Source organism: Grammomys surdaster, unplaced genomic scaffold, assembly GCF_004785775.1.
Source record: "Grammomys surdaster isolate TR1022 unplaced genomic scaffold, NIH_TR_1.0 138, whole genome shotgun sequence".
Taxonomy (NCBI): Eukaryota; Metazoa; Chordata; class Mammalia; order Rodentia; family Muridae; genus Grammomys; species Grammomys surdaster.
Genome location: NW_021604596.1, coordinates 5,024,632 through 5,047,759, shown reverse-complemented (window position 1 = coordinate 5,047,759; position 23,128 = coordinate 5,024,632). Strand labels below are relative to the sequence as shown.

General features: G+C 41.3%; 2 protein-coding genes across 5 annotated transcripts in view; both read left to right on the top strand.

Annotated features, from left to right (window-relative positions):
* Positions 1-12,476, top strand: part of Ccdc82 (coiled-coil domain containing 82) — a 37,099-nt gene extending 24,623 nt beyond the window's left edge. For 2 of the 3 annotated variants that reach the window (XM_028763341.1, XM_028763342.1), the window contains 2 exons: positions 3,434-3,619; positions 11,426-12,476. In XM_028763341.1, coding sequence (XP_028619174.1) covers positions 3,434-3,619; positions 11,426-11,494 — 255 coding nt within the window. In that variant the 3' untranslated portion in view covers positions 11,495-12,476. Of the gene's footprint in view, positions 1-3,433; positions 3,620-7,154; positions 7,596-11,425 lie in introns of those variants that run through there. The other variant, XM_028763343.1, reaches the window with a different exon arrangement.
* A 4,470-nt stretch (positions 12,477-16,946) lies between these two features.
* The window catches only part of Maml2 (mastermind like transcriptional coactivator 2), a 326,128-nt gene continuing 319,946 nt past the window's right edge, over positions 16,947-23,128 (top strand). The window contains exons 1-2 of one of the 2 annotated variants that reach the window (XM_028763339.1): positions 16,947-17,460; positions 17,784-18,948. In XM_028763339.1, the coding sequence (XP_028619172.1) occupies positions 18,451-18,948 (498 nt within the window). In that variant the 5' untranslated portion in view covers positions 16,947-17,460; positions 17,784-18,450. Of the gene's footprint in view, positions 17,461-17,783; positions 18,949-23,128 lie in introns of those variants that run through there. The other variant, XM_028763340.1, reaches the window with a different exon arrangement.

Below are 23,128 nucleotides of genomic sequence, written 5' to 3'. Positions count from 1 at the left end.
AATACTTAAGAAAATGTTCATTCTCAACTTAAGAACACACAAGTAAAGCTACTCAATATTCAGATTGACAGCTTATAAATTACCAACATATTTTTAAGTCAGTTGTTGAAAGACAATATGACCAACATAGTTTAGAAGTTTGAAGGCTTATGAAAAGTAAGATTTCTAGAGGAAGAAGGATCAGGCATACTTTTAAAATACAGGTGACTACATAGCTAGAGTCACTGTAGTCTCTATAACTTTGCCCTATAAATATCAATTCAATAAAAGTAAATTGCATGATCACAATGTTCACTGAAGCATTATTAATGAGGAGTGGAGTGGGGATACAAAATAGTGGAAACATCCACGTCAGCCATTAGAATAGTGACATGAGAGTCTGCTACGCAAGAATGTGTGGCAGGATAGAGTGTCATTCAGATAGTGTTGTCACTAATAGTTATTATGGCTGTTTTGAAATGATGTGAAATAAAATAAATTTTCTGCAGTAAATTTTGTTTTAAAAAATAAAATTATTTTATTCTAATTAACTTACAAATAAACACAACACAGAACCAATTTAAGGAAACCAGTAAAACAGGTTTTGCTGCTGCTGTTGTGTTGTTGTTGTTGTTGTTGTTGTTGTTGCTATTGTTGTTTTAGCATAGAATTCAATGGTTTCCATTAAACATATAGCCAGAGTCTACCACTATCATGATACCTGGGGCTTCTCTAGTCAATCAACTGTGATGATTTGCAGATTTCAGGTTATATTTTTGTAGTTATTTAAAAATAAACAACACTGTGTGAATTCAGTGTATGTCTCTTTAAATCTTGATTAGTGTTTCTAAAAGGGTGGAGTTATTTTGAATGTGACAAGTGGATCAAGTCATTAAAATGAGTCAGAGTTCTATTTATCTTCCCTCCAATCTAAGCACCAGTATTTAAGTAAACAACATATTTGTCCAAAAATTTTACAAGTACATAAATTTTATTTGAAGAAAGAACTATTTCCTCAGACTCTGCTTCCTGCTTTACACACCTGTTAGCCCAGCTTGCCTTTATGCTCAAGTCTTTCAGTAAAGACAGTCTGTGAGGAGGAGGAAAAGAGAAGGAAGGAATCATCTACTAAAGTTATTTTCTATCCTATTGAAGCAATGTGTCCGTGCCTGCACAGAAAGTAAAACATGGATATATTTATATTCTGGGGCTTAAAGAGACTGTCCACACCTCCACCCACTGCCCTTGGGTTATTTGGAAAGCAATGTCTCTACTATTTTATTGTGTCTGCCCATAGTTAGATAAAAATGAAAGCATAGGATTAACCCTTTTTGAGGTTCTTTTTGAGGGTACAGTGAAACACTGATTATTATTTATAATTTTCTTTTGCCTGACTTGCCAGAGACTAGCTTATTTGAAAGAAAGAATATGCTTTGATGGAAGATAGATTTACCAATTCATGGAATGAGTAGTTTAGTTTCAGCAGTGTTATGTTGGATAAGCGGCATTGGACCACAAGTACATTCCCTCCTTGAAGGAGAAGAGCAAGTCTTATATCAAACTTAGGAAATGAAAGAAACTTACACACTCATAAGACCCCTTCCCAAAGCTGTTGAATCAAGAACAGTTGCCAGAGTGGAAGAAAAGGGTGGTGGGATGATGGGTGGATGGTTGGCTTGACCGTCCATTGTACAGGGAGCATTAGGAATACAGTTCTTATGAGTGAGTTGTCACCCGTGCTGGAGTGGGCTTTTCACTTTTGCACTTGCCTTTGACTCATCTGTGCTCTTGTCTGTAGGTCCAGGAAACCCACTGTATTAGACTTAGGTAACATGATTTTTTTGTTCTGTTTTTGAGTGCTCCGTCTCGGGGAAATAAATGTTTGTTCATGTCTATTCAGAAGAAGTCACAGGACATGATGAAATGTCCAAATGCTTCACTTACACATGCATCAAACCCAGCTGCTGTCCAGCCTTCAGTATATCCCTTGGATTCCTTTTTGACAGTGTACTCCTGCCTGTTACTTTTCTACACATCATCATTGTCTCTGTATTCCTTTGCATTGTGGCTTCATAAAAATGTGGCATAGATGACTCTTAATGATGTAGCTTGTACCAAACCGGTGCACTTGAGAATAGAGACAAATTCTTAAATTAGGAAGGCATTTCTATCCTTAGGTTCTTATATGATAATGATCATGTGATATGATCATGTTGTGAGTGTTTGGAGCCCATTATGGTATATTTTTGATAAAGTATGAAAATATGAATTAAGATATATCTAATTTATCAGTAGAGTCATGTTCTCTTCCATTTTAGCAATAAAATAAAACATAACCATCAAAACATGACAGAGAAATGGTCTGGTTGACTGATTTCACAGATGTGCATCATAGAATCCTAGAAGTTCACATATAATCAAAGCACACAATAAAATGTTAATATGTCTAACTTATGTGCAACACATTAGGTAAAGCCAAAAATATGCATACATACAAAGAACATTTATACTTTATGTTTGGAAATTGTTTAGTAAACAACTACCAACATTTAACACTTGTGTCACAGTGTTCCACTTTTAGTTCTTGTTCAAATTTACAAATTTGTCACAATCTGGGCATTTAAAACATAGAACGTGTGTACATCCATACTCTGCATGCTTTCTCTTTCTTTTCTGTGTGTTCATCTTTATGCCTTACAAACAATTTCTTTATTCCCAAATTTAGATAACTTTTCAGGACTGCAAGAACCACTGGCAGAAGCTGGGGTGGTGGCTCAGTCAATAGAAGACAGGAAGCATGAGGGCTGGAATGCAAACTCCATCATCCACTAAAAACAAATAATTAAGTCAAACAAACCTGGCAAGCTTTGCCTACTTGGGAAGCTCCAGGCTAGTGAGACATGCTGCCTCAAACAAAAAAGGAGTAGTGGAGCCTGAGGAATGGTGCCTGGCATTGTCTTCTGGCTCATGCACACACAAAGAAACATGGGCTTGATTACTCTCCTGTCTGTGTTGGTTTAGGTGATCCTCCCTCCTTGCTGAGACTTCTTGATAGCAACCTGAGCACCTGAGTGCTCACTTGGTAGCATCCTGAGAGTTTTATAGTCATTCATCTTTCTCCTAAGATGCTAAGCTCCCTAACACCTGTAAATTGTTGTTGTACCTCTAGCCACGAGCCCAATACTGGAAGCATAGTAGATGTATAGGTTCTGTTGACTAATTGTATAAGAAAAGATAAAGGGATCATTTGTATAAATGTTCAATCAAGTTAAAAAATAATATGCTTTAGATTCTACCATTAAGGAAAATCTGAAAATCAGAAAATGAAATATATATATGTGTGTGTGTGTGTGTATGTATATATATATATATATATATATATATATATATATATATATATATATATGTTTTCATTCACTTTCTTTGAGGTAATGACATTTATTTCTCAAAATAGGTGTTTATTGTTGGCAGAATATGTGCTAATCGCACCAGAATTTATCATAAACTAAAGCATTTTAAATTCAAACTGTACCAAGACTGCTGTTCCATTGCAAAAACAGAAGAAGTTGAAGAAGAACAGGTTAAAGATTCAGTAAATAGAGTCTTCAGTCAATCAAAAAAAAGCGGCTGGATTAGAAAGGTAAGGTTGTAGACCGCCTTGTTCTACAGAGTCTGAAGACTTAAGGGTGGCTGTTTTTATGTTTCCTCTTCTGCTGCCTATTCCCTCCATGTTTATCACTGTTGTTTTCTAAATAGATTCCCTGATGTTCCATGAATTCTCTCACCTCATTGTGTAGGTCATACTGAATAATAACGCTGACAAAAGGTCTCTGTTCTTTGTCTTTTATGCCTTACTTGTATATTAAGTCATTTTTCCTGATGCTAGAATAAAATACCATTGACAGAAGAATCTTAAGAGAAAAGAGGTTATTTTGGCTTACAAGTATGTGCTATAGTCTAACGTGGTGAGGAAGACCTCGAGGCAGCTGGTTGTCTTTCAAAGTCAAAAAGCAAAGAGAAATTAATTCTTTTGCTCAGCTAGTTTTCTCTTTATGCAGTCCAGGACCCAAGTGGAGAAAAATCGTGCCTACTTTTAGGGTGGCTCTTCTACCTTAATTAGCCTAGATTACCCCTCAAAGGCATTCCCAGAGACTTGTCTCCTAGATAATTCTGGGTCCTATCAAACTGGGAATCAATATCAACTATTATATTCCAGGGTACATTGTCATGTGTGGTGTTGGATGTGGGTTGCAGGGGGAGCAAAATATAGGACTCACCTCTGGTTCTCAGCTCAGAAGCTCTGCTCTGCTCACAGATCCCTTAGAATTAGGTTGTGGAAAGAATCCTCATGATAGGAGTTTTCTAAAACAGGTTTAGTCCCGAGGATATGCAAGAAAAAGCAAATAGAAATTACTCTGGAAATTTGGATCAGTGATGTATTTCATCCTGCAAAGAAAGAAACAGAAAAATCTAACTTGATATTTTTTGTCTGGGTTATAGACTAGGGAATTTGTAAAGAGCAAAGATGAGGCAAGAGAACACAGCAAATAAACTTTTATGAGCAAGAGACAGGGAAACAGCAGCACAGGCCCATCTCAGGGCCTATCATGTTCATTAGAGGGGTTGCTACAAAGGACATCACAGTTTCTTTCCCTTCGACAGTTATCCTCCTACCTCAACCCAACATCCAGTGACCTTGCCTGTCTCTCCTTTCACTCTCTTCAGATTTTCACATTTTGCTTTGCTTCTTCTACACAAGCTTTTCTCCCCAGCCCATCTATGTTTTTCACTGTCTAGTAATCCTGACTTCATTTTCTGAGACACTAAACTTCTTCCGTGCTTTTTATGATGCCTTTAATAGATACCAACTCAATAGTGAAATTAGAAAATCCATTGGTATACCACATTTATAAATATGTTCCTTTCCCCATTTTTATAGTACCTGAGATTGAGCCCTATGCTTTGTGGATGCTAGAAAGGTGCAGTACCACTCAGCTATAGCACCAGTCTGTGTACATTGTGGGTGTACTATATGTAATAATTACGTATATTTATATGTGGAGAATTTCAACTTCTTGCAGGAAAATATTACAGAGCAAGTATTTTCATGTAATTTAGAGTATCCGTAACAAAATTTAGAATCATTAATGGAATATGAAATTAAAACATTCTTAAGGGAAAGGAAGTAAAATTATGTTCTCTTAGTTAGGTTTCTATTACTGTGGTAAAACACTATGACCAAAAGCATCTAGTGGAGAAATGGGTTACTTAAGCTTACAATTCTCAGGTTACACTCATCAATGAGGGAAGTCAGAACAGAAGCATGGAGGAAAGAATAGAAGCAGAGGCTATAAAGGAACACTGCTTACTGGCTTACTCTCTATATTATTCAGCCTGCTTTCTTATACTATGCAGGAACTCCTGCCCAGGAACACTACCCACAGTGAGTGGGTCCACATCATTATTAATCAAGAACAGTGCTCTATAGACTTGCCTGTAGGCTGGTCTCATGGAAGCATATTCTCAACTCAGAGTCCCTTTCCCCAAATGACTCTAGTTTCTGTCAAGTTGACATAAAACTGACCAACAGAATCAGTCTCTTGGCAACTTGACACACAAATATATAACTATTAAAACAAAGTTTTCTTTCTTATCTACCCCCCAAATTGCATGATAATATTAGTATCACAATTCCAACTTTTGAGAATTCCATAGTCTTTAAAAATTCAAACACTAAAAGATCAGTTTCCTTAAAATATCTACTTTCTCTAAAGTATCAAAGGTTTTTTTCTTAATTCAAATCTCTTAACTGTAGACTCTTATAAAATCAAAAATTAGTTACATACCGTTTCACTTAGGATTTTACTGCTGTGAGCAGACACCATGACCAAGGAAACTCTTATGAGAACAACATTTATTTGGGGCTGGCTTACATGTTCAGATGTTCAGTCCATTATCATCAAGGTGGGAACATGGCAGCATCCAGGCAGGCATGGTACAGGAGGAGCTGGGAGTTCTACATCTTCATCTGAAGGCCGCTAGGAGAAGACTTGCTTCCAGGCAGCTAGAACGAGAGTCTTAAAGCCCACGCCCACAATGACATACTTTCTCCAAAAAGGCCAAACCTACTCCAAAAAGGCCACACTTACAAATAGTGCCACTCCCTGGTCCAAGCTTATTCAAATCACCACACATACCTTTTTAAATCCAAGAGGGAAGACCTAAAGTATGTCAAACCAAAGCAAAACCAAAATCTATCAGTGTACAGCTTATTGTCATACTCCTGGTACTCATGATCTTCTGGGCTCCAAAGGTCTTGAACATCCATCCACAATATACACAGCTTATCTCTTAAGCTCTAGCTATCTCTACCCTAGGCTTGATTCTCTCCTTAGTGGTCATCCCATAGTATTCTCATCTCCAATATGTTGGGGACTCTTCAGTAACAGGGGTGTACCTTTGCCAATAGCCTCTCCTGGGCTCTTCAGGAACGTTTTACTCTGCCACATGGTGTCAAGCCTCATATTCTCTCTATCCTCTCCTTTAATCCTGGGGCTTCTACTGCAACTGAGGCTGAACCTTCACCAGTAGTCTTTCATAGTACAAAGCCTCAGCTGTGGCTTTGCTCTGCATGCTCTCAATTCTAGTCTCCTACATGTGTTTTACATGACCCCTTCATGTGTTCAGAACCAGCACTATCTGTGTGACTCTTACACATTACCAAGTTTGGCTACCAGCAATAAGTACCCCTTTGGCCCTCAGCAAATACTTCCTACAAGGGTGCATCTCAATGAGACTGGTCTCAATCACAGTTCTTCAGCACGGATAACCTGTATCTATTGACCCAGCAAGTAAAAGTTTCACTTCAAAGGATCAGAGCTCTTGATAATCAAAACTTATTGCTTAGCCCCAGCTGAGCAGAACCATGAATTCTTAATTCAGAATATCTAATGGCCCTGACAGAGTCTTTAAGGGACTTGCAAACTTCCTTCTGAAGTGTCACAGTCCAGGTCTTCATCATCTGCATTGCTCTCAGCGTTTATCCAGTTTTCTACAGAACAGCCCTCTGATCTCTGCACATTCAGCAGCTTTTCCAGCCCTAAGTTCAAATGCCAGAATAATCTTCTTAAAAAAATCACAAAAATACCCAAGCCTCACAGAAATTTCTATCTTAGCTGCTTCTTATTGCTGTGATGAGCACATGACCTAAAGCAACTTGGGAAGAGAAGGGTTTAGTTCATCTTCCAAGTCCACCACAATCCATCACTAAGGGAACCATGGGCGTGAACTCAAGGCAGAAACTGATGCAGAGGATATGGAGGAGCACTGTTGTCCAGCTTACTCTCCATCGTGTGCCTAACCTGATTTCTTATTCCATTCAGGACCACTTGCCGAGAGGTAAGCTGGGCCCTCCACATCACTCTTTAATATTTTTTTAAATGCATTACAGAATTGCACACAGGCAGATTTTATGGGGGCATTTTCTTAGGAATTGAGAACTCCTGTTTCAGATGACTCCAGCTTTTGCCAAGATGACAGAAAACTAACCTTACATTCTCCATCAAGAGTAACATTTAATGTTAGGTGTTAAAGGAATACAACTTATGCTTAGAGCAGGGAGCACATTTTCAAAAAAAAAAAAAGGCAGCAAAGAACTTCATTTTTTTCTTGAATTTTCAGCTTTTAAAAAATTTTAACTTAAAAATACTTGCCTATAGACTTTTCAAAAGAGTCCCTAAAAACCAAAAGGTGTATATCCAGCATAAATACATATATTTCTTTTTTGTGTTTTGATAAAATATCAGAATTTGTCAAATGCTCTGACATTTCTCAGCCTTCCTGCCCCTTTGAGTGAGACAGTACTGTGTATCTGTGACACTTGCATATTTTGGCTGTAGTCAGTCACATCTCTACATTTAATCTTCCTCTTAGAGTACCTGGGCTCTCTGTGCTTGAATGTCCATCTCAGTGACTCTGGCTGTTCCCATGTCCCAGGATGTCACGTTATCCTCTTGTCTTGCTCAAGCTGTAACTTGCTTCCTGCTTGTGTTTTACACTCTGCTCCTTACCTGTCCCCTCTCATCTAAGCATTTTTCTTCTATTTCAGGATCTCTCAGTATGGTTGGCCAAAGATTAAAGACCTGCCAACCAGACTTCATTCTTGTTTTACCTCCTGCTTATTGTACTAGACTCTTTTTCTTTCAGTCCAAGTCAAGAGCTACCAAGTTAGCTTTAGAAAAGCTAGTATAAGAAAAGAACATCCAAGAGGGAAAGCATGATTAAACCCGAATCCATAAATATACATGCCATTCTAAAACGCTGTGCTACACGTAACAGTTCTCTTTCATTAGGAAGCAAATACACACGATGATGGGCTTTCCTAGGGGTAGACAATAAGACTTGGGGGATTGGTTGATAGAAACATGGGTACCAGGAAGAAAAGATAGTAAGTCAGAGTGCTAAGGAGATGGCTCAGTAGGTGAAGTGCTTTGCTACACAAGCTTGAGAACCTGAATTTGATCCCCACACCACCTTAGAAAACAGTGCAGTGCTATATGCCTTCTGGGGAAACAGAGACAGAGATATCCATGGGGTTTGCTGGCCATCCAAATTGTAAGTACCAGATTCATCCAGAAACCTTGTCTCAAAAAACAGGGTAGAGAACAGCTAAGGAACATATCCCAGATCAACCGCTGGCATACACAGGCACACAGATACACACATACACACACACGTGAACACATGCACAGAAGTATTGATTCTGTTTTACAGTTGTATTTAAAATAATTTATAATGTATTACGTATATAAGAACTTCAAATTATGAGATAATTTCATTAATAAGTCTTCTCACTTCCTTATTTCAATATTTTTTCCTTTCTTTTTTTCTTCTTCTATACTTTAAGTTGATATTTCTCAAAATATTACACTTAGCTAGGTAGTGGTGTATGCATGCCTTTATTTTGCACTTGGGAGGCAGAGACAGGTAGATCTCTGTGAGTTGCAGAACAGCCTGGTCTACAGAGTAAGTTCCAGGATAGTTAGGGATACACTGAGAAACCCTGTCTTGAAGAAATGTGATTATGTAAATATATATAACATATTTATATATATTTACATATATACATACATATATTATATATTTACATATTACACATATTATATTTAAATATATTATACTATATTATATATGCATGTATATATATGTGTGTATATATATATATATATATATATGTATATATATATATATTCTTTTCAGTATAACACACACAAAAGAAAACTCAACCTATGTCAGAGTCATCTAGAAATTTTGGGGAAAAATACATAGTTCTTGACTTTACCAAGACAAATTGTATGAAACTTCTTATTGAGGGTATTAAATATCTAACATTTTAAAACTTGACTGACTTTTAAGTAAATTAAAGATGGAGGACGGCAGCTTCAAAGTTTCTATTGAACTGGATTCTGTGCTCTGGCTCTCTAAGCTCCCTCAGCACATCCTTTCCCTTCTGTTGGTCTGGGTAGAGACTCTTAAAGAAACCTGACTACTTTCCCCTACCTGATTTCCACAATCTGGAATGTTCTAGTCAGAATGCCCACCTGGTACTATATGAGAGTGCTCTTCATTAGTAAGCGTAAGGCCCAGACTTCCCAAAGGGTCTGGTGAGCTTCAGTAGCTGGTCTTCAGGCAGAGGGGATGGCAGAGTGGTCCTAATGACCTTTCCTCCATTTCACTTTCCCTTTTGTGCTTTTCATTTTGTCTCAGAACAGCTGTCACCCCACCCCTGCCATTTAAAACTTTAAACAGCATCCTATAAAGGTTAAAAACATGCATTTAAATATTTGCCCTGACGCTGACTAACAGTGGAATGTGAAAGCAAGTTACTTGATCTCTCCAAGTCTGTTGCTCCTCTGTAAAATAAGGACTAAGCAATACTTAGGGCTTCGATCATGTGAATTGTGGCATATTTTTAGGGCCTGGAATTAGAAAGTGATCAGCTACCATTAACTGGTATCTGTAATACAAGCAAGCAAAGATTGTTATTTTCTTCTCTTAGTATATTGACATACATGTTAATTTTCCAAAACACATTTTATAAATAATCGAGTATAACAATATAAAGCTAAAATAATAAGCCTAAATCATCCAGTCTTTTAAGGTGTAGGTTGCAGATCATAAAGAATTTTATTTGCATATACTAAAACCAAGAGAACTTGAGTGGCCTATGCTAAGAGACCGTTTTCTGTCTTGTTCTCTTCTTCCTTCTTTCTTGAGGATGTGCTGCAATCATAGATCTTAAGGTTATGAAAATGGACTTTATGACCTTGCCCAGGATGAAAATTCAGTATTCATATTGCCTCCCATGAATCCTTGTCATCACAGAATTCAGGCCATTGAGATCTTCTCTCAGAGTTCATAAACCAGATCAGGAAACTGTTAAATAATTTAATGTCCTCAACTGATATAAATACTTGGACTCTGTGTCTAATTGTGAACTCATGTATCATCTCTGCTCCCTGATCTGCTTCTGAGAGCCCTGCCTGCCATTAGTCTTGTACTCTTCACCTTGAAATTTCCAGGGCACCTTTAATGCATCTCTTACCATGCTCCACCCTATGCTTTTCCCTCCATGTCCATTGCTGCCCCACAGGTTCGAGTCCTCATTGTTTAATTTGTTACCACAGATTCATAACTCACTCCAGACAGCTATAGAATAGCTAACCAACTTTCTGAACATGTACTTCAAATAAGGTCAGCCTCTGCTTCCAAATCTTTGACAGCAACATATTGCCTGTCAAATCTTTACTCAATCCATAACCTAGTTTCTCATGGTATTTATTCTTCAACCTCAATTTCTTTGGTTCGGTTCTCTCTTTCTCTCAGAACACAACAGATTATTATCAAATTCTATGCTCCCTTGTCATGGTACTGTTGGATGAACTTTTAACCTCCTGAGCTGAGGGGGCGGTCACTTTACCACTAATGTTGCCTATCAAATATTTTTGTCTAAAACAACTTAAATGTCACATTTTCCAGATCACCTCAACTACAGTTTCTCCTCTGGCCCTCACAGCAGTGGTGCTGCTTGCTCTGAGTATCTCGTCTTAGGGATAGGGAAAATGTGTTTTAAAAGTTCTACTCCTTCAACAGTCAATAGCAGGAAACTGCTCATATACATACACACCTGTTCCACAAATATCTGCTGGATTAACTATTGAATTATATTTATGCTATGATTCTGATGATAACTTATAAGATGTATGAAATTAATAATGCTACTATTTGATTTCTTTTCAGTGCTTTGTGAGTTAGAAATGCTTCTATTTATAATTAAGTGATTTTTGTTTCCAGTTACCATAGGATATGTGTTTCGGTAGTTATAAAGGTCTGCCTTATTTGCTTTAGCAACTAACTAAAATGACTAATTTTTCTGTTGTATATGCAGAAATATGATCAACTGCAGGACTATCTCAATTCTGCGGATTATTTTCAAGATGAGAAGTTTGACTTATAGCATGCTTCCTTCAGAGAAGATTTTATAAGTTCCTGTAAATGTGAAGATCATGAGTTTTGTTTCTCTGTATTATGAATCATTGGTTGTATATACTATTGTATGTCTTTGTGGCAAAATATCTTGTGTTTATGCTCATCTGATTTTCATGAAATGCCACAGTGAAGCCTAATAGCAGTTTCATAGATTTACATGGAGAACATCAGTGTTGTGGTTCAAAAGTCCCTCAGTGTATTTTAGTCATGTAGTGATGCTCTTCTCACACAGGACCAGCAGTTGAATATGCTATCATGTCCTGTCAGTTTAGTAGGCATAGGCTGTGTTACAATATATTTGGACTGACCTGGAGATGGCTCAGTCAGTAGAGTACTTGCCTTATGAACACAAGGACCTGAATTCACTCCCCCAGACCATATTTAAAATAAAAGCCAGACATGATGGAATGTACTTGTAATCCCCATGCCAGGAGGCAAAGATGAGGCAGATCCCTGAGGCTTATTGACCAGGTACCAGCCTATTCATCAGTGAGAGACCCTGTCTCAAAAAACAAGGACGAGGGATGCTTGTAAATGACACCCAAGGCTATCCTCTGAGCTTAACATGCATGCAGACACAAATGTTCATGTACCCACACACTTGTGCAATCACACATGCACCTTCACATCCACAGTATGTATGCATGTGTGTGTGCGTGTGTGTGTGTGTGTGTGTGTGTGTGTGTGTAGTGAGACTCATACCTATATGTATTATACCCCTTGGCAATATTAAGTAATCTTAAGTAATAAATGTCTAGTTAATGTTTTCTCAATCAGTGAGTCATGGAAGAAGCTTCAGACTACCATGCATTCAGTATCCTAGCCTCAGAATGAGACCATAGCTTATCTACTCCAGGTGGAGAAGTGTTTCCTTCTGCTACAGTTTCACTAATAAATAAATGGATTGTCCCCAGAATCTTTCAGGAAGAACTTCTTGACATATATATATATATATATATATATATATATATATATATATATATATATTCTGTATAATGTTCTTTCTTCTTTCTCTGCACTTTTATCTGGAATATATCAAAGATTGAGATGTATTATGATGTTTTTAGCCATATCTTTCTCTATGTGTATATACATGTATATGTTCTAGTCTGAAGATCTCACAGACAAGTTCAGCCAAAAATCTTTGAAGGCTTATTTTTATGCCTCCATTACTTTGCACATCCTAATTTTTCCATAATGCAATAAAGTAGAATGATTTCAGAGTCTAAATGTGTATTCTGTATCTTTAATTCTTAAATATGAGACCTGTTTTTCTGTGACATTTTATTTTGTTTTGTTTTTCTGGAAATATTGGTTAAATTTAGCTGGCTTCATGTATTGTGAGATTCATGACACGTGCCTCCATGTATGTATTACATAAGACTACATTTTATCAAGTCCTTACAAGGAGATGTGTTTGTATTTTCTGAAGTATATTTCTATAATTATTCCTATTGATCTTTCAAGCTAGTAAGAGAAAGAAAGAAAGAAAGAAAAAAGAAAGACAAAGATGGAAGGAAGAGAAAGAAAGAAAAGGAAGGGGTGGAGACAGGAGGTACAAGGCTGAGGTGAGGGGTGAAGCAGACATTTCTGTTACATGTCTACTGCTGTTCAGAGTTCCTGACACATGGAGCACCACTCCCTAATTTGCTTCCACAAAACAAAAATGAAGCAAAGTCCAAAAGGTAAAAATGAAGGGGACAGTATCTAAGGGAAGCAAAGCAGAATTTGAGGAGAACTGATGGAGTATGGGGGGCGGGGGTGTCAGGATGGGGGTGACTTGTATAAAAGAAGCCAGACGAAAAAGGAAGATAAGGATCCCTAAAATATGTCTGGTGACCTGCAAGAATCTTTCATGAGCAGTTGGGCGTATTAACTGAATTTCCTGACATGCCCATTCTCATGTTCAGATATTTCGTGCCCAACACACATACTTTGGATAGGATTAGACCTGCTTAGACTCCAGAGTGAGCATTGGGCAGCTGTACATCCCTTGAGTTGAGCCTGCTTGTAGTGCCCCTCACAAAACATTAAAGTAGCAATCCCTGTGCTAAAGAGAGTCTGGGTCTGGAGAGTCCTGATATCATCCTTCCTAATTATATGATGTGGAAAAAGTCATCTTGAAAAGTCCTTACCGTCTAAATGGGGAACTGGATAAACTAATATGCATTTCCAGGAATGTCCAACTATTGATGGGGATGATGTATATGAAGTACTGGGCCTTAGGTGGTGACTTTTAAAATAAATAATAAAAAATGATGTGCATGAGTTGAATAATATCAGTGATAATGGCAACCAGAAATTAAATGGCTGGTGTGCATACAGGTAAATGTGTATAAAAGGAGACTGGAGAGATGGCTCAGCAGTTAAGAGCACTTACTGGTCCTACAGAGGACCTGGCTTCAGTTCCCAGCTCCCATGTGATGGCTCACAAATATCTATAGTTCCAGTTCCAGGGGACCTAACACTCTCTTGTGGACTAAGCCAGCAAACACTGCACACGTGCACATATATACATGCAGGTAAAATATACAAGAATTGGGTGAGAGAAGGGGAGGGGCAGGGGAAAGGGGGAACATTATCAGGTATGGGGTGGGGGTGGGGGACAAGGAGTGAAGCTCCAAGAGCCAGCAGAATGAATGGAAATATGTAACCTTGGGAGGTGGGAGGTAGGGGGACCCTGTAGAATATATCAGAGACCTGGAAGGTGAGAGAGGCCTTAGATGAAATGTCCAACAGTGGGGAGAGGGAACTTGTAGAATCCACCTCAAGTAGAAAGAAAGGGCATCAAGTGGAGGGATGGGGTTGCCATCCCACAGTCAAAAATTCTAACCCAGAATTGTTCCTGTCTAAAAGAACTGCAGGGACAAAATAGAGAAGAGACTGAGGGAAAGGAGGTCCAGTGACAGGCCCAAATTGGGACCCATCTCAAGGCAAGGATCCAAGGCCTGACACTATTACTGATGCTTTGATGTACTTACAGACAGGAGCCTGGCATGGCTGCCGTCCGAGAGACCCAACAAACCCCTGGCTGAGACAGAAGCAGGTACTTACACCTAACCAATGATCTGAAGTCAGGGAATTCCTGTGGTTGAATTAGGGAAAGGCTGGAAGAAGTTGAAGAGGAGGGTGACCCCATAGGACCAGCAGTCTCAACAAACCTGGACCCCCAAGATCTCTCATACACAGAGCCACCAACCAGGGAGCATACACTAGCTGGTCCAAGGCCCCCAATACATACACAGCAGGGGACTTCCTGGTCTGGTCTCAGTGAGAGAAGATGCACCTAACCCTCCAGAGACTTGAGGCCCCAGGGAATGGGAAGATCCGGTGGGGAGGGGGTTGTAGGGACATCCTCTTGGAGATGAGGGAGAAGGAATGGGATGAGGAACTGTTGGAGAACAGAACAGGAGGGGGATAATGACTAGACTGTAAAAAAAAATTAAAGATAATAATAAATACATAATTTTTTTAATTCATACAAAAGACAGTCAAGATTCTAGAGTCCAGAGGGGTGTCTTACATACTGGAATGTAGTAGAGAAACTTGTCTGCTGAAGTCTTGCTTCCCAAGCTTTTATTTATGCTCCTGTCAAAATTACAAAGGGGTGGGGGCTGAGGAGAGGGCTCAGCAGCTAAAAACACTTGCAATGTGAGCCTATTACCTGAATTCAATCCCTGAAACTCAGGTGAAAGTGGAAGGATAGAACCTAACTCCACAAAGTTGTCCTCAGACCACATACACAACTGCACTCAGATATCTTAAAAGAAAAAAACAATCCCCCCACACACACCAGAGTTTATTACACGGTATATACATTAATTGAAACAATAGACCATACTCTAAAACCCTGAACAATTTTATGTCAATTAAGTTTTATTTCAATTTAGCAAATCTATCATTCTGATTTATAATTTATATTACTAGGAGTAGGATTAGCTTGTTTGTCCAAGGCCTTCACACTGTTAAGACCTGTATTGTCACAGGCTAACGAGTAAGCACTGTTTTACATTTAATGACTGCATAGTTTTTTTTTTTTACTGGTTATGATTGCTAAATATGACAGAAGTAGAAGTTAGTAGAAGCTGCTGCCTACTAAACACTGCTTTTAAAAAATGAAATATACGATGGTCCAAAAGCCTTCACTTTTTAAGGATTCCTTATGACTCTGTTTCTATTTTTTTTTCACTAACAAATATGGCTTCTTTCTCCACATGAATGGAGAGGAACTTGGCCTTGAAGAAGACAGGGAGAAGGATGTTTTTAAAAAAGGACTAAGGTTATACAGACTGAAGTAGTTGATTCAAAAACAATCTGAGATACTGCAGAATGATAATCTAAACAGAGCTAATGTTGACAGAATAGGAAAAAATTTTGAGATTAACGATATTCAACTCATTAAGTCTAAGTCAATATTGCCAAATCCAAACCCCCTGAAATCTGAAATACTTTGGATTCCAAGCATTTTGGATGAGACATACCCTGTCCTGTCTGTCTGAGTATACTCGTCTTCATTTCCAACTTAACATCCTGGGACTTGGGAAAGTGCACACCAAAGTTGACCAGCCCCTGGGAAACGGAACTATGGATAAAATTCAGTCTTCAGATACATTATTTTTGTTTGCTTCTACCAATAGCTCACATTTGAAGCAAGAGCATACTGCTGAAATTCTGGAGTCTCTTAAGTGAATGAAGCGTTGTGTCTGGAGACCTCAGATCCAAACGACTTATAAATTACAGCACTTGAGTTTTTGGTGGTCCTGACTTCTAATGCCGTGCTTATCTTAGTTTATTCTCCATAATCGATAAGCACACACAAATTTGTCCAATCTGCTTTTTAGAAGCCACACCATGTGAAAATCAGAATTCAAAACCTATTTTTGTTGTGAATGTTCTTGAAACCTCGTGGCACATTATATTTGCCAAAAAGACAGCTATGGACAATATACGTTGTATTTGGTGAATTTTCAAAGGAAAAAAATTTTTTTTCCTTTCTCGAGGATAATATCAACCTCATAAAATGTTTCTTTATCCCTAATGATTTATTTGCTCATCACCTCCCAGCCTGTTGCCCAAACTCACTGGCCTTCACCAGTGCGTCCTTTAGGAGACAGTGGTGGGCTTCCCTCTCTGCACCTCACAGCACCCACTCACCGACTTCCTCACTGTGCTAATGAGATTTTCCTCTGTACTCACCCAGCTCTTGTTGGGGGTGCTCAGTGGTGTAGTTAAGAGCTTATTGAAAACCGAAAATCATGTCCTCAGGAGGACGGACTGCGGGCCTGGAAGGGGAAAAATACAGTCCCTGACTGGGAGTTTCTTCAGCACTGAAAGCTGCTCAAACACTTATGAGGAGACTGGGGAATTTCCCCAGTCTTTCCCACACCGCAGCACCCAGGCTGAGGCTGAGGCTAAGCCCAGGCTGTAGAGAGATGCTGTTCCGAAGGGTTTGCCTCTTCAGCCACTGGGAGGCCTCTGCACTCCGTTCCCCGGCGCCTGGCTGCGATTACTCACTGGAGCAGCGGCACCAGCCTTCCACCAGGGAGCCCGAGCTCCCGCCCTCCTCCCCCATCTGCAGCCTGCTGGCTCCCTCTCTCCCTCTGTCTCACTCACTCTCTCTCTCTCTCTCTCTCTCTCTCTCTCTTTCTCTCCCTCTCGTATCGCAGCACAATGAAAGCCTGTGTTTCGCCGTGAGTCCGAGGAGCGCGAGTCGGTGTCAGGAAAGCGCTCGGAACAGACCTGAAAGAGAAAGGAAAATACAAGCGACTTTTTTCTTCTTTTTCCCCCCCATCTATAAAGCGAAGCATTACAAGAGATAGAGCCACATTGCCTTTGGGAGTCCAGATCCTCTGAGAGCCACTGGTCGGGCATGGAATGTACAAAAGTGGATAGAAAAGTGGCTGGACATGGCTCGGTGCAATTTGCTGGAAGTTTGTAAGTTTGACCATCGTTTGTAAATTACTCTCGGAAGACTTTGTCTCTCTTGATACTGTATTAGAATAGAACTGGGGGGTGAGAAATAAAAACGTAAGTTGGAAAGGGGGGAAATGTGTTGAAGGAGTTCTCTCAGTAGCCAGCCACTTCAGACTGCTTTCATTTAAGACTAAGAAACCTAAGAGGGGATCGGGATTTTTGCTGGTGATTGGATTAGCTTGAAGAAAAAAAAGAGCATGATTCTGAAGTCTAATTACTGACGTTGTTAAGACTGAAAAACCGTCTTCTTTGGGAAGAAGACAACCTCCTTCTGTACCCCCCAGGAGGAGAAAACACCAACACCGGAGGGAGAGAAAGGGACGGAGAAACCAACGCAGTCTTCTTTGATTTCGCACAGTTTGAGCATGACTTCAGAAGCCTTGGGAAATAGTCCTGTTGTTTGCTTTTTAACCTGAGTAAAAGTGAAGGCTGCCGGTTCCGTAGCCCCCGGGAGAAATGTGTTTCTCTGCAGAAACACCCCTATAAATAATTTCCCGAAGCAGCTAGGTGAGGGGGATCCCGGATTTCTATTAATGACTCCTTTGATTCCTTTTTGCTATGTGTTTCTGCTTCTTCCTTGACAATCTCTAAATTCTTGAACTGTCCCCCAGACTTTGTGTTTACAAAGTACCTAAGAGGCTCTTGTCAGCCTGGTGGGGGAGGAAAAAAAAATCTACCAACTCCGTCCAACTTCTCCTGAGCTGTCAAATGCAATTAGAGTAAGTTGATCAGGGTTTGTTTCCAACTTCCTCTCTCCAATTGGTTTCTAATCTTTCTCCCCACCCTCTTGTTACTCGCTCCCCTCCCCCACACCTTCTCCACTGTCTCCCCACCCTCTGAAGACCTCTATTCATGTGGCCCTGAACACTGAAACCAGCTTTGCCTGCAATAGCCAGCACCAGCCTCTTGCACCTCACCATCCCAGAGGCAGTAATCATTGTGTCCAACAAGATGGGGGACACAGCGCCCCCGCAGGCCCCCGCAGGAGGGTTAGGGGGGGCTTCTGGGGCGGGGCTCCTTGGAGGGGGCTCAGTCACCCCGAGAGTGCACAGTGCTATTGTGGAACGCCTGCGGGCTCGCATTGCTGTCTGCCGACAGCACCACCTGAGCTGTGAAGGACGCTATGAACGTGGTAGGGCTGAGAGCTCAGACCGAGAAAGGGAAAGCACCATGCAGCTTCTCAGCCTGGTCCAGCATGGCCAGGGGGCAAGAAAGGTTAGCAAACACGCTAAGGCTACAACCACGACTGCCACCACTACAGCTCCTCCACCGCCCCCTACTGCCCCTCCTGTGGCCTCCCAGGCAGCAGCCACAGCCCCACCACCTCCACCAGACTATCACCATCACCATCAGCAGCACCGGCTGACCAGTAATGATAACAGTGGGATAAACCGAGAGCAGCCACCAGCTTCGACCCCGGGGGATCAGCGGAACTCGGCCCTGCTTGCGGTAAGGCACCTGGTTTTCTCCTATAATTCTGGCTGTAGTCATGTGGCCTTTTGCGAAGGTGGTGGCTATCTTGGCCTCGTATGGAATGGATGGCCATGAAGAAGGCCAAGATACCAGTCCCTCAAAAACCGCTGGGTATGTGTATGTGGTTGTAAGCTCTCACTATCAAAGTCACCACTGCTCATTGTCATTGTCCTATACCCAAAGGGTGTTCCTCGAGAGGTAAGAGCCTGGGTTCTCCAGAGGCTCAGAGTCCACAGTTTGTGATAGAAGACCTTACAGCTGAGAAACCCTTGAGGACCCTCCTGCTTTAGCATGTTGTCTCCGATTAGGCCCAGCAAGACAATCTTTACTTGACAGGAACTTAGCTCAGTTGTTCATCTGGCCCCATCCTCCTTCCCCTGGAGTTAAGGGGAGTCTGTGATTGACTATTACATAACAGTGTCCCTATAGTTTTAAACAAAAACATGGGGAAACTACCTCACAGACAGACTACTGCAGGAATGCTTGGGAAGAGGACTACCTCAGAGGCTCCTCACCCCAGGCCCCAGTTCAGTCTTTTTTCTGGACCCTCCAAGTAAGCACTTTTATCTCCCAGCACTTGTGGAAGGCACTGAGAGCTGTTTGCTAGGGTTCTAGGAAGCACTTTGTCTTCAGTCTCTCCTGGAAACAGCACACCAAACTCTAAAGCCTGAGTAAGTTTCTGACTGGAAGCACTTCCTCAGAGCCTCAGACAACACCCCACACACATACTCATCCCACAGAGCAAAGAGCTTTGAGTCATCAGTCTTAGTCAGGTGACCCACTGCTTGTCGCCTTCAGGCTCCCTGCAAAGTGCTATCCCATTAGCCTTTCAGTAGAAGTAGGAAGCCAAGCCCACAAGCTTCTCCTGCTAAGCTCCTGAAGTTCTGTGACTGCTCATGGGACAACTGCAGTCTGCCTAAGCCAAGCCTGATGAAAGGCACAGACAGAAAATGCCCCCAAAACATTCAGAAAGCCCCAAGGAAGGACTGCACTAAGGAGCTCCTGCGGGAGGAGAGGGCCTGTTTCAGCTGTCCTACCACTTCTTCCTGGCTGCTCTTTCCCATGTCCTTTATCTGTGGTGATTCCTGTGGTTCCCAGAAAGCTCTGGGGACTGAGATGGCTGTTCTTCCCCAGAGGGCAAATGTTTCCCTTGGGCTACCTAGAACTGTGAATCTGGGACCCCCAGGTCCAGATGAAAACTATCCATAATTAAACTGGCTTGGGCTTTATCCTTGAATGAAACTATTCAGTTTATACTGGAGTTTCTAGGCCTATATTCCTCTCTCTCCCACCTGCTCTCTCCTCACTTCTCCCTGGAATTCCCAGCTAAGGGGAAGTTTGTCTTCTGAAAGAGAGATGCTGGGGAAGAAAGGGGGGTTAAGAATGAGGTTTGTGTGCATGTGCGTGTCACCAGCATCTGCAGCCAAAAGTAACTAAATGCCTTGATTGTCCCCAGTAAATTTATAATCTGTCTGCAAGTCTCCCAATAATGTGGCTTTGTGTGCTTCAGAGTCTCCTGGTGAGTGCTTCTGGGGATGAGACTTGAGAGCCAGGCGCCCAGGCCAGCCCCAGAGGGGAAGCCTGAGCTCTGCCTTGGGTGTCAAGCCTAGAGAAGTCCACAGGGTGGACTTTTCCTGTGGTTCTCCCTCCCAGCCACAGCAAGGAAGGTAGCATTTTCTCTGAGGCCCTTCTTAGTTTTTGCTTCTGTTCAATTGGGAGGAAAGTTGATGAAGTTCTCTTTTACTGGAGTGTTACAGGATGCAAAATGAAACCAACTTCAGTGGTTCTTAAGTAGCCCTGCCTCAGCTGCCAGAGAAGGGAGGCAATGGTGCCTGGCCTTTCTCCACCAAACAGTTTGCAGTTGCAAAAGCTGAAGGTATTTGCTCTGCCACCTTTTCTCGTGGACTTCCCTCTCTTCCATCGACCAACCATGCATGAAAATAGCCCCTTGCTGGAATACCCTCTGTGAACGTAGGGATGAAACCAGGAGGTTTGGTGTCCCTGAGATGAGAAAGGGGGCAGCCCCGTTCTGTTCTCATACTCACTCTTAGAGGAGAGTGTGTGGTATCCCAGGGGCTGCTCTGACGCCCTTTTGTAGTTATTGGGAATTCCCTCTGTACTTTAGCTTCTACGTGTGGTGCTTTGTTTCTTCCCATGTTACTTTGCTCTGTGAAGCAAGTTCTGTATGAAGCTCCTGCTGCTGCTATCTGGAGAAGAAGGAGCTGGACATTCAAGTGTCTCATCCAGAGACTCTCACTTTGCTTGAGTATCTCTTGTGTTGAGAGCAGTGTTAATAATCTCAAAGGACCTCTGCTGAGATTGTGTGTCAGAATTCTTAATTTTATTGCAGCTATGTGCATAGGCAGACTTATGTGGTTTGGATGTGTTGAATGGAACACTTTACTGGCTAATGTGTATGCTATAAGTGCCCACGAATGCCCTGTGGCGAAGAGGAAAGTATTGATCACCTAATTAAAATATGCATGGTGTACCCTGGTGAAGTTCTCTAACCGGCATGCGCTGTGCAGCAGTGCCTTGGGCATCGTCAGTACTGCCTGCCAAAGGAAGGTGAGAAAGGACAGCGTCTGCTCAGTGGGATAAGGTTGTCTCTGAGGGTGTTCTATGCAAAGAATACATATTGTCTGGGCTCTTTAATAGCTCGAGTATAAAGAACAACTCAAGAATAACCTCTAAGTCAGTTCTAATTCTGTTCACTGGAGAGCCTAATTCTGCTACCCTTACTCAGCCAGTTTCTTCATTTAGCTCCAGTCAAGGGGAAGCCCCGCTTCCGTAGAGACTGCAAACACAGGGCCTCACAGAAGGCTGAGATTGTAGGGCTCTGACGCCTTTCTAGCCACTCAGAGAAGACTTTACCACTAAGTCACTTTCTGCTGACGTATGTTCAAATCTTTGTATGAGCTGTAAAACTCAATGGGCACTGGTTTGTGGAGCTGTTAGGTTAGCACAACCGTGAAAATTATTAATCTTTCCCTTTTGCCTGAGACACGCTCCTTTCCTGTGGCATAGACCATTGTCGATAGGCTGGGCAGATAAGAGGTCCCAAGCCACCTTCTGCTTCAGACTTTATCTTTTCTCTAATGTGCTGTAGAGGAGAGGACACAGATCAGACTAGGAGCTCATCCCTTGGTTTGGTGCCTGCTTGGTCACTTACCTGCTAGATGACAGAGGACAAGTCATTGGGTAGTCATCTGTCAGACAGAGATCAGCTCATGCATGAAAGCACATGAATTAATGAGTATTTTGGGAATAGGTCTTGGGAAAAAGAGGAAAACAAGACAGAAGCATCCCCAGCAACGTTGCTCTAAGCTTCAGGGATGAATACCAGCTCCTCCTCGGTTCACAGGGATCTGCTCAGCTTTCACTTGTCTATTTTAAGTGGTAAAATAGCTTTTATTGTAAACAGAGGGACTGGCCTTGTGAAATCAGGGCTGTCAGGATAAAGCCAAAATAGCTGTGTATTTAAGTATCTCTGAAGTCTCAGGGAACACTACTCAAAGCAGGCCATACTGTGAAGTCTTAGGTATCTTTCAAGTGTACCCTTTATATGTCTGCGTAGAGCCAACAAGCTTTGGCAAGGTGTGTCCTCAGAGTGTCTAAGGACTATTAGAGAGGTCATTTACACAAATGGGATGGGAAAGTTAAATATTTTGCCAACAGTATTCTAAAATGCCAATTCTTAGTTTAAGAAAGTCAAACCAGTTCAACAATAGCCAAAGGTCCCAGGTGTCTTTTAAGTTTCCAATTGACCAACTCAGAGTTTCAGGGCTGCAAGGCGAGAGAAGGGAAGGGTGCATCTGCAGGTCTGGGGCAACAGATCTATGTGACAAATCTCCTCTCTGGGACTGTGAGAGGACTGTTTACATTATTTATTTATGCAGCCATCATTTCCTTAAGAACAGACCCATTCTGTCTTGCTTTTCTAGAACGAAGCAATAGAGGTGGAGTTCTTAGCTGCTCAGGGCCATTCCACCTCACACAAGTAAAATAAGCTAAAGGCTGCAGCGGGGGTGGGGGGTGGAGGGAGGGAAAGACAGACAGAGAGAGAGAGAGAGAGACAGAGAGAGACACAGGTGCTCTTTCAAACACCATCAGAAAGCGTGTGCTAATATCGGGGTGACGTCACGCACACCCAGGT